The following is a 17,648-nucleotide window of genomic DNA, read 5'->3' as shown; positions in this document are numbered from 1 at the left end:
AATGACAGCCTAGGAACAGTGGGTTAACTGCCTGTTCAGGGGCAGAATGACAGATTTGTACCTTGTCAGCTTGGGGATTTGAACTTGCAACCTTCCGGTTACTAGTCCAATGCTCTAACCACTAGGCTACCCTGCCACCCCAATAAATTAATCAAATCAAAAGCTTACCTTGGAAGAGTTACAGTGTTGGATAGCCATAGCCAGCATAGCAATCCTCTCTGTTGAGCTGGGTGTTTGAGTAGGCTAAACTAGCCATGTGCAGTCGCTAGCTGATTAAGTGAAAAAATACAATGAAATCTCTCTCCCTCTCTTGCTTCTTAATTTTTGAAGAAATTAATTTGTTAAAAACTTAACTATTGTCTTTCTCTCTCTTTGAGTCAACTACTGTGTAGCCTACTTATGCTCATATGCTCAATACCAGTGTATTGCAGTTAATTACGTCTTTGACTAAATAAGTCATACATTTGAGAAGTAAACAACAAGGAGGGTAGCAGTTGATTCACCAGGCATCTAATTCATATGTCGCTTGTGGCAGTGCTTAATTTATAAATCGTGAGATGCCGGAACGACAGTGAACACAAGAGGGGGGTGACCTGGGGTGTTCTGAAATGCTTTAAATTTATATTCAAGTGTTGCATTCATATCATCGCATTTGCGTTGTGGCATAGAGCAGTAGATGCGAGGCACTGACAGAAGTTGCACGGGGCGTACATTTTTTGTAGCATAATATCTGGGAAGATGTTGGCCTTTTATTAACGCATTTTATGTAATTATATGTCATTTAACATGACTGGAGACTTTAGCTGAATTTTTGTTCATACCACACAATGACCAAAATGGCAGGCTACTTTGAAACTGACACATTGAGAATCTAAGATCAGTAAAAACGACCTTGTCTTGAATCCATCACTAGCCTAGGCCGAGGTGTGTGGAGACATATTGTCAGCTACAATATGAGGAGGAAATTGTAGTCCTAAAAATGCATTCCAGTTTCACTGACTCACCCAATAATGCTCAGCTCACTCGTTGGTGATGGCCTATGCACTCGTGCAAAAAGCCTCTCTCTCTGTCACAACCTGATCTGTTTCACCTGTCTTTGTGATGGTCTCCACCCCCCTCCAGGTGTAGCTCATCTTCCCCATTATCCAGTGTATTTACACCTGTGTTCTGTTTGTCTGTTGCCAGTTCATCTTGTTTGTCAAGCCAACCAGCATTTCTCATCCTCCTGGTTTTGGACCCTTGCCTGATTTTTGACCCTGGACCCACCCACCTGACCACTCTGCCTTCCCCTGAGCCTGCCTGCCTGCCGTCCTGTATCTTTGCCCCACCTCTGGATTACTGACCTCTGCCTGACCTGACCCTGAGTCTGTCTTCTGTCGTGTTCCTTTGACCCTGTGGCTGTAATAAACATTGTTACTTCGACACGGTCTGCATCTGGGTCTTACCTTGATTCCTGATACTCTCGCTCTTTTGTAAAACAATATTTGGAAGTTGATCAAATATGTTGGTGGCCAACAGCATAGAGTCTACATAAATGATTCAGTGCAACGCTTTAGAGTTCAGGCTCATGTCTCTCAGTGCAGAGCGGGGGAGAGATCACAGAAAGTTAATCTCATTCTAGTTATGTGAGAAATACTGATGCGCTTCTCACACAGCCATCCTAAACATATACAGTTGAAGTCGGAAGTTTACATACACTTAGTTTGGAGTCATTAAAACAAATTTTTCCAACCACTCCACAAATGTCTTGTTAACAAATTAAAGTTTTGCCAAGTAGGTTAGGACATCTACTTTTTGCATGACATAAGTAATTTTTCCAACATTTGTTTACAGATCATTTCACTAATAATTCACGGTATCACAATTCCAATGGGTCAGAAGGTTACATATGTAACGGATGTGAAATGCTCGCTTAGTTAGCGGTGGTGCGCGCTAAATAGTGTTTCAATTGGTGACGTCACTTGCTCTGAGATCTTGAAGTAGTAGTTCCCCTTGCTCTGAAAGGGCCGCAGTTTTTGTGGAGCGATGGGTAACGATGCTTCGAGGGTGACTGTTGTTGATGTGTGCAGAGGGTCCCTGGTTTGGGTGAGGGGACGGTCTAAAGTTATACTGTTACACATACACTAAGTTGACTGTGCGTTTAAAGAGCTTGGAAATTTCCAGAAAATGATGTCATGGCATTAGAAGCTTCTGATAGGCTAATTGACATCATTTGAGTCAATTGGAGGTGTACCTGTGGATGTATTTCAAGGCCTACCTTCAAACTCAGTGCCTCTTTGCTTGACCATGGGAAAATCGAAAGAAATCAGCCAAGACCTCAGAAGAAAAATGTAGACCTCCACGTATCTGGTTCATCCTTGGGAGCAATTTCCAAATGCCTGAAGGTATCACTTTCATCTTTACACACAATAGTACGCAAGTATAAACACCATGGGACCACGCAGCCATTGTACCGCTCAGGAAGGAGACTCGTTCTGTCTCCTAGAGATGAATGTACTTTGGTGTGAAAAATGCAAATCTATCCCAGAATAACAGCAAAGGACCTTGTGAAGATGCTGGAGGAAACGGGTACAAAAGTATTTATACCCACAGTAAAACAAGTCCTATATCGACATAACCTGAAAGGCTGCTCAGCAAGGAAGAAGCCACTGCTCCAAAACCGCCATAAAAAAGCCAGATGACGGTTTGCAACTGCACATGGGGACAAAGATTGTACTTTTTGGACAAATGTCCTCTGGTCTGATGAAACAAAAATAGAACTGTTTGGCTATACTGACCATTGTTATGTTTGGAGGAAAAGGGGAGGAGGCTTACAAGCCGAAGAACACCATCCCAACCGTGAAGCCCAGGGGTGGCAGCATCATGTTGTGGGGATGCTTTGCTGCAGAAGGGACTGGTGCACTTCACAAAATAGATGGCATCATGAGGTAGTACAATTTTGTGGATATATTGAAGCAACATCTCAAGACATCAGTCAGAAAGTTAAAGCTTGGTTGCAAATGGGACTTTCAAATGGACATTGACCCCAAACATACTTCCAAAGTTGTGGCAAAATGGCTTCAGGGCAACAAAGTCAATGTATTGGAGAGGCCATCACAAAGCCCTGACCTCAATCCTACAGAACATTTGTGGGCAGAACTGAAAAGGTGTGTGCGAGCAAGGAGGCCTACTAACTTGACTCAGTTACACCAGCTCTGTCAGGAGGAATGGGCCAGAATTCACCCAACTTATTGTGGGAAGCTTGTGGAAGGCCACGCAAAAGGTTTGACCCAAATTAAACAATTTAAAGGTAATGCTACCAAATACTATTTGAGTGTTTGTAAACTTCTGACCCACTGGGAACGTGATGAAAGAAATGAAAGCTGAAATAAATCATTCTCTATTATTCTGAGACTTCACATTCTTACAATAAAAGTGGTGATCCTAACTTACCTAAAACAGGGAATTTTTACTAGGATTAAATATCAGAAATTGTGAAACTGAGTTTGACTGTATTTGGCTAAGGTGTATGTAACCTGTATGTAACCTTCCAACTTCAACTGTACTTGTGTTCCCACATGTACTTCCTGTATTAATTTGCTGTTTATTAAAATAAAAAAAATAGTTTTGAAAACACTATTCTTTCTTTCACATTGAACACATATCTCAGCCTATTTTGCATAATTTAGATTCTAGCCAAAGATATATAATTAATAGAAATGGCATAGTCGGTGAACTGTGTCTGACTTATTTTCTTCATTCGCAGTTTAGCCATAACCACGCCCCGTTATTCAGAGGGAGGTTATACTTCGCTCCCATTGGCTAGCTAGCGTTGTCTCGCTCATGCATCAGCGCAGAGACAGTGGCCTTCCAAGGTAAGATGGAAAGTGTAATTTAACAATTAGCTGCCGACCGGAATGCAGGTCTATTATTATCATGGGAACATTTGCCATTGGATTTATTTTCAGACTTAAAATAAGTTTTAAAAATGTTTCCGAACTCTGCTGAATTCCCTCAATTGAAGGACAGTTAGCATAGGCTTACTTAACGTTACCAGCTCGGCATTTTAAGTTATCATTAGTAGTCAATTATCAGGTAAAAACGTGCTTATTATTCAGAATTTCCCAAATATTTCTAAGCTAATCATTCAGTCGAATACACTATGCAACAGCCATTGAATCTGTCTTTAATAGTTAAGGTACGTTAATGGCTAGCTCTGTCCACGACATTATGTTATTATATTTTGAAATACAAGGGCAAATTTGATTAATAATTGACTGACATTTCGCGCTACGTGGTATTCACTTCCGGACTTGGAGAGCGCTCATAGCGTTGTACAACACCTTTCTGAATAACGGGGCGTGATTTTGGCTTAATTGCGTTGAAAAGGGAATACGTGGGTGGATCTGCGGAATTGTAAGTATATGTATGTCCCTTAAGGTCCTTGTGTAATTGTAATGTGATATTGTACCCACTAGTTCGATTGACCATTGTTTAATCTATGAATTCTTGCATTCCCTCATGTGCTTTATGCATTGATTTGTTGTTAAGAAAAAAAGGGTGGATTTGCGGCTAAGAGTGTACCCATAGAAGCAAAGCAGGAAGTAATATCCACGAACCATAGAACTAAAAGCAGGAAGTACACCCATCAACCTGTAATGTGATTTGTTGAATGAACTCAATTGCCGTTACAAAAAATACATTCCTTTGCATGAGCCACATCAGTTAGCGTCCAATGAATTAACATTCTACATGACCAGGCAGCCATTGAGAATGTACCCATGAGTTTAACAGTCATGCCATGGTTTGTGGTTCCAACGTTCCAATTTCTATCATTTTAACCACGCCCCAATAATCTCACAGTAACCAATGAAACTGATGCGCCAACGCGCCTGCTCGGTGGATGATAACACGTGGTTCTTGGCAAGGAACGCAGACATTGCTTCAATAATGGCGGACGGTGGATGCAATCCTTCGTTGCGTCTACCCTGCGTTTTCTCGCCAAAATCACGCCAATACCTAGCTTCATTTGCCCAAGATGGCAGACTCCGTATATGGAACACAGATAGTAAAATACTTCATCAAGAATACGTACCTTCAGCCCACTTGAGTGCCACTTGTACCTGCATAGTTTGGGGACCATGCCGAATCGCCAAGGTATGTTTGGGCGATGTATAGCCATAGGCCCGGGTGAGCCTGCTAGGAGATCACTTTGTAATAACTTTATAAAATGTATTTATGAAAATGTTTAATTTATTAGATGAATACTTGTGAAGTATCATCTTTAGTCGTTTACCATTTTGTTGTGTGGACTGCCTAGCAAAGTACTTACCATGTTAGCTTCGTTAGCAACGCGCTAAAGTCCGTTACAGCAACTGTCCTGTAGGACGCACATGTTTTTCGCACGTGGTGGTCGCCCCAAAAATTTGCCACATGTCTCTTTTTGAAGGTGTCTTGATTCTTACCAAAAAGGGACTTTTCAGTATAACAAATGTATATAGGGACCACCAGAAATGAATTGATTTCAAGTACGAACACGTTAAATGTAGCTAGCTATCTCGTTAGCGAACCGTAAAGGGTAACTGTACCTAGTTAGGTTAGCTCCTCTAGTTAGCTATTCACCGTATATGACGCAGATTCAGATATCCAAATCCTAATTTTTACCACCTCAATGGTTTACTTTATAGAAGTTAACCGTAACACAGAACAATACACGACTGACGTAATTATTTTAATAGCATTGAGTTTTACAAAATAAGTTTGACTCCACGTGTAAAACGGGCTTTGTAAATACATTTGACAATTTCCTTAAGCACTGACAATTTACCCTTAAGTATGCATGACAAAGTGCATTATACCCCCAATCAGCATTCCACGGCCAATGTTCCTAGTCTTAAATTGTCACTATAAACTCTATAAAGAACAACCGGTAGGAAAACACCTTTTGGTTCGTTGTTCAACATTTAAACCCAACTAATTATTTGGTGAAAGGTGTTCCTGGAACCGGAAAGAACCAAATAACACATTGTAAAAATGTATCCTAGAACTACATCTAAAAGTGTAGCTATATGCTAGCCAATTGTCTACATGTGGGATTTGTGACCATAAGTATTTGACAACAATATACTTTTGTAATTTAGCAGATGCTTTTGATGTTGTAGTCTAGTCTCATTATTTTGGATTCTTGTTAATTCAAGACGCTCTGGAAATTCAGACCACCCATAGACGAGGCCTACGAAACAGAAAAGGAAAACTGAAGTCCTGTGTCAAAGTCAATAATAAAACGTGATTGACTTAAACTGTATTATTTTACTTCAGGAGGGACCCCGGAGGAAGAAGAGGAAATCAGAGGCAGGGCATGTGGAGGATTTGGCGGATCTGTTGGCTCTGGGAACAGTGGCGGGCAGCATTATCATTTACAGCGCAGTGAAGGGGGCACTGCACTGCACACTGGTAAGGACTTGGATGTAGCATGACTTTCATTGCCAATTTGGGAAGTACCAAAAATCGTATTCAGCGCAATGCAATGAAATGGTTGACTTTGTGGTTGAACATGGTACTTGAAAAATATGTATTATAGGAGACTCCAGTGACAAGTCACGGGTTAATGTTCTGTCACTGCGATGGATTTCTATGAAATGCATTTTGGAGAGGTTATTTTTTTTTAGGTCAGTGTAGATTGGTGACAATTTCATTGTTCCCTTAAAATCAGGGTCTGATTTAGACCTGGGACACCAGCTCTATGCAATTCATTATTCGGTAGGACAGAAGCAGCAGGCTCCTGACCTTGTAGGTTAAGAGTTGAATACCCCTGAAATGGCCCATGCATGGTCCAATATGTTTAAAATAATTTAAATATTTTAATAGTTAGTTATTGGGCCCATTTCTGGAGGTGGAAGTTAAGTTTTAGATGGTGTCCGCATCCTTTTATTTGGTAACTTGAGTGGAATGTCTAAGTCACCAGAACTTAGCTTCTCAGTCCTTTATCATATCAATTAACCTGGGGAGGACCCCACATCTTCTAAGCAAGGGGGCTGGAATTGGTCACAGTTTAATACATGTACAAAATCAACATTTTCCCTAAAATCTTTCTTACATGAATGGGGAGGTTTTAACTTTGCCCCAGACAATTGAGCTGAGATCGACTTAAAGAAAAATTCCAAGCAAGAAACTCCTAGTATTTGTTTCATTTGTCCATTGTTGACAGTCCCTAATTGTTTAGCTTGTCAGCCCTTAACTTTTCAAGATATTTATTTGAAAATACATCCCTGTATGATGCGTTCATTTACAGTCATGGGATTTATTTTGTAACTTAACAATTACTTTTTAGTCATCAACCTTGCATCTCAGGTAGAATAATTATTATTGAAATGTCTGATACTGTCTTTATCCAAACTGTAAACCATATGAATTTATTTGGTGTGTAATGTTCTTTCTCATTATTAAAGCTCATATTTGGCCTCTGCTCCTTCCCAGGATGGAGGTCACAATGGGGGCGTGAACTGTGTTGAGTGGCACCCCGAGGACAGCCTGCTCTACAGCGGCTCAGACGACTCCTACATCGTAGAGTGGGACCTGCAGACAAGCAAGACCCGCTGGTGGGTACCTTCCCTTTCTGTGTTTGTAGAAATCAGTCATTCAAAGTGGTCTAAATTCAGAAGGTATTTCTCTGCGATAGTCTATGGCTTAGCAGTAACACCTTTTTAGGAGTTGAAAGGTCTGTCCTCCACCACAGGTTTCCCTCGCTGTAGGGATCAGTTAGTTAATACCAGACTACATTCACAATCAAAGTGCATTTGAAATCTGTTATGGTGCGTCAACCTGATATTTCTAACTTGTGTAAATGTCGATATCCAGGGGAATAAGAAAAAACATTGGTCTAGCCACTCAAAGGCTATTAGACCTGGTTAGGTCAGGTTGAACTTTGTGTAGAGTATAGAACAGTGGCTAACAGACTGCTTACAAAGGCAAATGTCCCAGAGCGATGAAAGCATCGGGAAGAATAGATAAGTTGTGCATCTGTATCAATGCACTTGGTGATTTAGAATTTCGTAAACCTTTACCGTGGGTGGTGTAGCTGTAATTGCCACCGCCCCCCCAGCAAACCTGTCCCCTGCCCATTGACACCCCAATCCTATCTTTTCTCTCTCCCACTCTCGTCAATAAACAATATGGTGGAAGGAATGGTTTATTTTATGGAAGACCCATTAATATTCACTTTTCTCAACAGTAAGTGGAAGGCGGACCGTGCGTCAGTGACCAGTCTGTGTGTGAGTCCTGATGGCAAACTGCTGCTCTCAGCGGGACAGACCATCAAGATGTGGGACCTCAAGACCAAGGAGGTGTACCGGGTATGTTAGTGGGACCTTTCCAGTAGTGACATGGCCCACATTCACATGAATTCATGATACTGTCCAGGGGAACTGACACCAAGGCCCCTATCCTCACCTTTTAGTTAATGTACAGTGCATTTGGACAGTATTCAAACGCCTAGACTTTCTCCATTTATTTTTTTGAATCCTTCAAAAATGGATAATTGTTTTTCCCCTGTTAGTCTACATACAATACCCCATAATGACAAAGGAAAAACAGGAGTTAGACATTTTTGTAATTGTAAAAATATATATATGTACATATTTTCAGACCCGTTACTCTGCAGTTTCGCAGTGATTACAGCCTCAAGTCTGCTTGGGTATGAAGACGAGCTTGGCACACCTGTATTTGGGGAGTTTCTTCCATTCTCTGCAGGTCCCCCCCCAAGCTCTGTCAGGTTGGATGGGGAGTGCTGCTGCACAGCTATTTTCAGGTCTTTCCAGAGATGTTAGCTCCGGTTCAAGTCCAGGCATGACAAGTCCTGAAGCCTCCTGCATTGTCTATGCTGTGTGCTTAGGGTCGGTGTCCTGTTGGAAGGTGAACCTTCGCCCCTGTCTGAGGTCCTGAGTGCTACTGAGCAGGTTTTCATCGATGATTTTTGTACTTTGCTCCGTTCATTTTTCTCTCGATCCTGACTAGTCTCCCAGACTCTGCCGCTGAAAAACATATCCACAGCATGATGCTGCCACCCATGCTTCACTGTAGGGAGGGTGCCAGGTTTCTTCCAGATGTGACTTTTGGCTTTCTGTCCAACAAGTGCAATCTTGGTTTCATCAGACAAGAGCATTTTGTTTCATGGTATGATAGTCCATTGGGTGTCTTTTGGCAAACTCCAAGTGGGCTGTCATGTTCCTTTCACTGAGGAGTGGCTTCCACTTGGCCACTCCATCATAAAGGCCTGATTGGTGGAGTGTCACAGATGGTTGTCCTTCTGGAAGGTTCTCCCATCTCCACAGAGGAACTCTGGACCCGCTGGTTCTTGGTCACCTTTCTGACTGAGGCCCTTCTCCCCCGATTGCTCAGTTTGGCTGTGCGGCCAGCTCTAGGAAGAGTCTTGGTGGTTCCAAACTTCCGTGTAAGAATGATGGAGGCCACTGTGTTCTTGAGGACCTTCAATGCCGAAGAAAGAAATAATGGTGCCCTTGCCCAGATTTTGACACAATCCTGTCTCAGATGTACGGACAATTCCTTAAACACCATGGCTTGGTTTTTGCTCTGACATGGACTGTCAACTGTGACGGATCAATGGAAACAGGAAGCACCCAAGTTCAATTTTGAGTTTCAGAGAAAATGGTTAGGATAGTTGTGTATATATGGTTGTGTGTATGAACTCTGCAAAAAAAGAAACGTCCTCCCTGTCAACTTTGTTTTCAGCAAAAGTGTAAATATTCATATGAACACAAGATTCAACAACTGAGACAAACTGAACAAGTTCCATGTGTCCCTGAACAGAGGGGGTCAAAAGTAACAGTATCTGGTGTGGTCAACTGCTGCATTAAGTACTGCAGGGCATCTCTTCCTCATGGACTGCACCACATATACCAGTGTGAACTGTTACCCCACTCTTCCACCAAGGCATGTTTCTGGGGGGAATGGCCATAGCCCTCACCCTCCGATCCAACAGATCCCAGACCTGCTCAATGAGATTGAGATCTGGGCTCTTCGCTGGCCATGGCAGAACACCGACCTTCCTGTCTTGCTGGAGATCACAAACAAGCAGTATGGCTGGTGGCATTGTCATGTCAGGATGAAGGATGAAGGGTACCATATGAGGGAAGAGGATGTCTTCCCTGTAACACACAGCATTGAGATTACCTGCAATGATGACAAGCCCAGTCCAATGATGCTGTGACACACCGCTCCAGACCACGACGGACCTTAATAGTTATGGTACCCATTCCAGGGTTTTTTCTTTATTTTTGTTGTTTACTACATTGTTTAATAATAGTGAATACATCACAACCATGAAATAACACATGGGATCATGTAGTAAACAAAAGTGTAAAGCAAATCTAAATATATTTCAAACCTGCTTCATGAGGTAGTCACCTGGACTACATTTCAATTTACAGGTGTGCCTTAAGTTACATTTAAGTAAAATTTTCTCTGGGTGCCAGGAAGAGATGATTCTGGGGGTAGACCTAGTCTCTACACAATAAGGACTATTTGTACAGCAGATTCTTAACAATTCACAGCAGATAGTAATATACAAATCCTAACCCTGTTACCCATTCCATACATCTGTCATGTAGACTGAAGGGGGTGTGTCTTTGTTATAAAAGGCCATGGTTTCTCTTGTCGTTGGGGTCTCAACAAATCACTTACGGGTGGTTTGTTGACAAGCTCCATTACTGCAGTAATTAAATAAAGATGGTTTTGAAATGTAAGTATGCTTTTTGGTTACAAAGTCCATATTATGGCAAGAACACAAATCAGCAAACATAAATAAATGGCAGTCCGTTACTTTAAGACATGAAGCTGTCAATCTGGAAAATGTCTAACTTTGAAATTAATCTTCATGTGCAGTTGCTGAAACCATCAAGCGCTATGATGAGATGGGCTCATGAGGACCGCCACAGGAAAGGAAAACCCAAAGTTATATCTGCTGCAGAGGATAAGTTAATTGAGTTAACAGCCGTAGAAATTGCAGAACAAATAAATGCTTTAGAGTTCAAGTAACAGACACATGTCAACATCAACTGTTCAGAGGAGACTGTGTGAATCAGGCCTTCATGGTCAAATTACTGCAAAGAGACCATTAAAGGACACCAATAAGACGACTTGCTTAGGCCAAGAAACACGAGCAATGGATATTAGACAGGTGGAGAAATGTAAAAATGTGTTTGGTTCCAACCGCTGTCTTTGTGAGACTATAGGTGAAAGGATGGTCTCCGTATATGTGGTTTCCACCGTGAAGCATGGAGGAGGTGGGGTGGGGGTGCTTGGCAGGTGACACTATGCTGTGTGGGAGTGCTTTGTGGTGACAGTCAGTGATTTATTTAGAATTCAAGTCACGTTTAACCTGCACGGCAACCACGGCATTCTGCAGCGATACGCCATCCTATCATTTGTTTTTCAACAGGACAATGACCCAACACCTCCAAAAAATGTCATACTCTGATCCGGTGGAAACGTCAAAATAGGCTTACGTGGTTACTTATCCCTTGTGCAAATACAATGTTTCAAGTTCCTTGCAGACAGGCCTTGTGTAGGCAATGTGATTTGTGGAATATTTTTGTCTGAATTTTTTATTTTTTTTAACCTGCAGACTGGTGTTATTTGACTTTTATGTAGGCTATTTTTACATATTGGCAATAGTTTTATAAAAAAAATAACTCATTTTAATTTAGAATGTATTAACCATATGAAATTGATTTTGAGATAAATATATATATAATTGTTCCTCGTGCTTGCACGCAGATCAGTATAAATGGTAAGATGTCTTGGCATTCCGAATGGACAAGGTTGCGGACTGCTGCTATAACCAATTACCGGCAACTTCAAGAGTGTAATGGTAGTGTGCTAAGACCAGCAGCGGGAGGAGGTTTGGGTCGGGAGCACATTGTTTTTCTTCTGGGTTAGGTTATATTGATCTCAGGCTCCTTGATTGATTTGTCACTTTGATTTGCAGTGCTTAAAGCATCATACAACCTCAGTAGCCTACATAGAGTTGGTTTTATTCAAACAGGTTTAAAAATACATGTTTTAAAATTTCAACCAACCGATTGGCCGAAAGAACTGAAGAGTCTTGGTTGACAAATTGTGGGAGTGTTACCGCCCTAGTACTGTTCCAACAGTGTCCGATTTGGGTCGTGTAACAAAACCGAAATGCAGAGGTAGTACCTGGACTTGGCCGATAAGAAAGCCTCTTCGTTGCAGAACATTTTCTGTTGTGTCCTAATGAACACGTTCCAGAACAGTGATTACCTCAAGGAGGAGGATATTATTCAAATGCCCCCCTGTCTTTAAGATGTCTAACTCCCACTGTTTTCATCAGAAGTTCACAGGTCACTCCACAGCTGTGACGAACCTGCGCTTCGCCACCACGCGTCCCCCGGACAGCAATGGCCTCTACTTCCTGTCCGGGGCGGCCCAAGACAGACTCATCAGTGTGTGGTGAGAACGGACCGCCATAATGCTTTCCTCAGTAGATCCATTATACACAGGGGTTGTTTTGTGTTCCATGTGATTTGAAGTGACTTGTTTGAAGGAGCTCCTTTGTAAATGAGACCTGTAATTTGTCTTGACAGCCTGATTCTTTAAAGAATAGGGCTGTCAAATGATCTAAATATAATTAGTCACAAATATTTGCTTGACTTTCTGTATTTAATCGCTATGAATCTGCTCAAATTTGGCCTAAAATATTTGAAAAGCGGTGCATTGGGTTACAGGCATGCTTTGTAAGGTACATAGAAACAATCATCCTGATCAAAGTGCTCCCAATGTTTAAGTCTGCTGGTCCTTAAAGTCTTTTTTAAACTCTGATTTAGAGGCCTTAAGTCTTACATTTCACTTTCAAAGGTATTTAAACATGTGGCAGAGATAATTGGTGCTTCCATTATATTGTGCCTCATCTTAATTGTTGCCCCTGCGGCAAAGAAAATCTACAAAATTTAACATAAAATAATACTTGCGGCGCACTATTAAGATGTTAGAGCTATTGACATGTGCGCCTCTGTTTACGTCAAGTGCATGTGCCAGTGAGTCAGGCTGTTGCCAGAGGAGAGAACAAGGTGGCCTATACAGTTTGATAGACAACACTAACTACACCTGGGTTGATAAAGTGAAAATGACCTACAAAGACATTGCCCTCTTTCGGAAGCAATTTTGCTTATGTCAGTGATTAGGCTTCACAACGTTCCTGCAGATTTTTGGCTTTTTAAACCATTTTTTGGTCTGCATTAATGTGCATTAACCTGTTTCTTGCAATGACAATATCTGCCCTGTCCCTGTTGCTCTGCTGGCTCTCACTCTTGCTACCCTTTCCACCCATGACTGCACCCCTGCCCAGTTATGTGAAATCTATGGATTGGGGCGTAATGAGTTTACTTCAATTGACTGATTGTACTGTAACTCACAACAATTTTACTAAGTGTTGTATTTATATTTTTGTTCAGTTTAATTGTTGGGAAGACAGGAATTCTGGCGCTTTGTCTGTGACCATCGGGTTCTTTGTCATCTCCCTGACCAAGGCCTTTCTTCCCCTATTGCTCAGTGGCTGGGTGGCCTACCTCTAGAAAGAGTCAAACTTCTTCCATTTGAAGAATGGTTGTGGCCAATGTGTTCTTGGTGACCTTCGATGCTGCAGAAATGTTTTGGTATCCTTCCCCAGATCTGTGTCTTGAGACAATCCTGTCCTATCAATTGAATTTACAACATGTGGACTCAAATTAAGTTGTTGAAACATCTCAAGGATGTTTAATGGAAAGGGATGAGCTCAATTTCAAGTGTCATTGCAAAGGGTGTGAATACTTATGTAGATAAAGTATTTTTTTTTATTTATTTTTTTAGCTTAAACTGGTATTCACTTTTATGGATTATTGTGTGTAGATTGAGGGTCAAAAAACAATTGAATCCATATTATAATAAGGCTGTAATGTAACAATGTGGAAGAGTCAAGGGGTCTGAATTATTTCCGAATGCACTGTATAGGCCTGCGAATGGAAACATTTTTTGTAGGACATGAGATTTATCTTTGATCTGTTGTATGGCTACCTAGGAATATCATATTTGGTTTGCAATCTACGAATGTGTTGAGTTCCGACCCTTGGGTGGTAAATGGTGTGGCATAGGCTAGGCCCTATGCAAATATACACACACATGCAGAGCAAAAAATATTTGTTTTTGTAATACTTCCAAGAGTTACTGTGTGTAGTTCTTTTTTATTATTTTTTAGACCCACTCTTAGGACATTGTTAAGGTTACACTGGTGTGTTTGAGGAATTCTGGTTCAAAAGTCTGCTCAAATGATTATTTTTTTTTTGTATAACTTAACTAGACAAGTCAGTTAAGAATAAATTATTTTTTACAAAGATGGGCTACACGGGCCTAACCTGGACTACGATGGGCTAATTGTGCGCCCTATAGGGCGGCACAATCACGGCTGGTTGTGATACAGCTTTGGATTCAAACCAGGGTGTCTGTAGTGACTCCTGTATCACTGAGATGCATTGCCTTAGACTCTTAGACAGCGGCCTAGCTCTCCAGATGGCCAGTTGCCCATATATTTGATACACTGAGTGTACAAAACATTAAAAACACCTTCCTAATATTGAGTTCACCCCACCTTTGCCCTCAGAACAGCCTCAATTTGTTGGGGCATGGACTCTACAAGATGTCATGTGTTCCACATGGACGGTGGCCCATGTTGAATCCAATGCTTCCCACAGTTGTCAAGTTGTTGGGATGTCCTTTGGGTGGTGGACTATTCTTGATACACACGAGAAACGGTTGGGTGACAAACCCAGCAGTGTTGCAGGTCTTAAATCAACCCGGTGTGCCTGGGTTGATTTAAGGTGCTTAACTTTTGTCTTGCCCGTTCACCCTCTGAATGGCACACATACACAATCCATATCTGAAATTGTCTCAAGGCTTTAAAATCCTTTAACCGGTCTCCTCCCCTTTATCTACACTGATTTTGAAGTGTATTTAACAAGTGACAACAAGTATGGTGTCTTGCATCTGGATTCACCTGGTCAGTCTGTCATTGAAAGAGCAGGTTTTCATAATGTTCTGTACATTAAGTGCAGTGTATATTACTATGGAATGTTTTGTGTTCTTTATCGTATTGTGTCATAATACTAAGCTAGTATTTATATTGAATCTCAAATTCTGGAATATGTTTTTGATTAGCTCCTTAGGGTAGCTTCCACATGCATATGGCCAACCCCATGCTTTAGACATCTATAGCTTAGCCACAATGCTACTTCAGCCTAGGGATGAGAATGGTTATCCAAACGGACGTTAGTATTCGATTAGTTGCGGTAGTATTAATTGGAGAAATAAGCCTACTTTTAACGAGGCTTTGTCTAAAATGTAAATCTGAAATTGCTTCATAGAAGTCAGCGGTCACAATTGGCTTTCAGAAATCTGTATTTTCAAAGAGCAGACCTAAAAAAAACAATCATGTTATTTTTTGCTTCAATAGTGTTTTAGGGCATGTCACTAGTTTTTATTCACACAAAATACATTAGTGCTACACATTTGACAGAAAGTAGTTCATCAGATGACAACCAAAGTGCTACACTATTTGGATAGCAACTGCACATAAATAGGTGTACAATGAAAAGGCAAGGTATTTTTTTGCCAAAACGACACATGGCCATATTTCTACAGTTTATGGTAGAAGGAATGGGGCCAGCTACATTTCCTAATGTTTTGCTTGAAGTTAATCTTGCATTTTGGAAAGAACTGGAGCAGAATCTCGTGATCCAATGACGAGAGCAAATCTTTTTTCCAAGTGGAGAAGTGCAACTGAAGCACGGAATTAGACCTTTTACATTCATCATTTGGAGCAAACCCTGAGTGAAGCCGAGCATAATTTACACTAAAAAGCCTTTTTAGATCTGCGTTTCTTTGCTTTTCTGTTTGAGCAACGTGACCCCTGCAAGGATAGGCAGTGACATTTGATATTTTTATTAGACCGTTGTGAATTTGAGTGCACTCCATAAAGGTAACAATTAAAAAGATGAATATTTTCTTCCCTATTGTTATATAATAATAATATTATTATTATTGTTATTAACCTCTTAAGCCCACCTGACACGCAGGCGTGCCATCTAGCCATCTGGAAATGCAAATGCGCTATGCTAAATGCTAATAGCACTTGTTAAAACTCAAACGTTCATTAAAACACACATGCAGGGTACTGAATTAAAGCTACACGTTGTGAATCCAGCCAATGAGTCAGATTTTTAAAATGCTTTTCGGCGAAAGCATGAGAAGCTATTATCTGATAGCATGCAACACCCCGAAATACCTGAAGGGGACGTAAACAAAATAATTAGCATAGCCGGCGCTACACAAAACGCAGAAATAAAATATAAAACATTCATTACCTTCGACGAGCTTCTTTGTTGGCACTCCTAGATGTCCCATAAACATCACTATTGGGTCTTTTTTTCTCTCGATTAAATCGGTCCATATATACCCTAAATATCGATCTATGAAAAGTGTGATCCAGGAAAAAAACACTGTTTTAAAACGCAACGTCACTTTTTAAAATTAAAAAAGTCGACGATAAACTTTCACAAAACACTTCGAAATACTTTTGTAATCCAACTTTAGGTATTAGTAAAAGTTAATAATCTATCAAATTGATCATGGGGCAATGTGTATTTGATAGCTCCACGTCTTCAAATCATGGTCGAAAATTTCTCAAACATCCTGTCGGATACCGGCAGGAATGGGCTCTCTCTTACTCTTTTGACCACGAAACAAAGCCCAGGCAATTGACAAGACTGGTGACATCGTGTGGAAGCTGTAGGACTTGCAATCTCAGCCCCATGTAATTTGCTTTCCCATAGACAATACATGCAAGTGGCGCATTTATATTTTTCCCAGTTTTCGGTGTTCAGGTTTTCTTGCGCTTTTCGATGAAACACACGCTCTGTTATAGACACAGCCGTGATTTAACCCGTTTTAGAAACGCCAGTGTTTTCTATCCACACCTACTAATCATATGCATATACTATATTCCTGGCATGAGTAGCAGGACGCTGAAATGTTGCGCGATTTTTAACAATGTTTGAAAAAGTAAGGGGTAGGCTTAAGTGGTTAATGTTAACTTTTACATCCCTAATTAACAAATGTTTTTGTCAATTGATTTGTATTGGTCACTTGCTGCTAAGAACTCAAGGTTAAGTTTACAAATGAAAAAAGAAACGCCAAATGGCTCGACTTTGGGCTGGTGTGTGTGCTTCATCTTCATGTCTGTCCATCCACCCCTCAGGCAAGTCCAGGAGGACAGCAATGACAAGAACTCGGTGGTGTCCTTCACCCTGACGGACGACCCCCAGCACATTGACCTCTTCACTTCCAACAGCAAGGAAGAGGTGAGTCGACCTTGCCTCACTGGAGGTAGGATAGGGGGTCTGTTTTACCTAACAAGTTTCAGTTCACCAAACGTCCCCCAGTGAAGGACCCAGAAGCACTGGCTGTGGAAGTTAATCTATATCACTCGCTCACTCTCCACCCTGCTCTCTCAATCGTCATCGTGTACTCCCTTCTCACACTGTGCCCTGACCTAATGGCCGTGAGATTGAGATCTGAGGGGATGGAGCGTATCCTCTGTAAAA

At 41.2% G+C, this 17,648-nt stretch overlaps 1 protein-coding gene across 1 annotated transcript; it reads left to right on the top strand.

The window, feature by feature from the left end:
• Positions 1 to 4,864: 4,864 nt before the first annotated feature.
• On the top strand, positions 4,865 to 17,405 carry LOC124016959 (WD repeat-containing protein 43-like; the record flags this gene model as incomplete). The annotated part of the gene is given in 6 exon segments (XM_046332294.1): positions 4,865 to 5,136; positions 6,298 to 6,432; positions 7,456 to 7,577; positions 8,210 to 8,330; positions 12,350 to 12,468; positions 17,303 to 17,405. Coding segments are annotated over 6 exon segments (807 nt in total), but the record flags the coding sequence as incomplete, so codon positions are not given.
• Between the last annotated feature and the right edge of the window lie 243 nt (positions 17,406 to 17,648).

Source organism: Oncorhynchus gorbuscha, unplaced genomic scaffold, assembly GCF_021184085.1.
Source record: "Oncorhynchus gorbuscha isolate QuinsamMale2020 ecotype Even-year unplaced genomic scaffold, OgorEven_v1.0 Un_scaffold_13:::fragment_4:::debris, whole genome shotgun sequence".
Lineage (NCBI taxonomy): Eukaryota > Metazoa > Chordata > Actinopteri > Salmoniformes > Salmonidae > Oncorhynchus > Oncorhynchus gorbuscha.
This window is presented reverse-complemented; position numbering and strand designations above follow the sequence as displayed.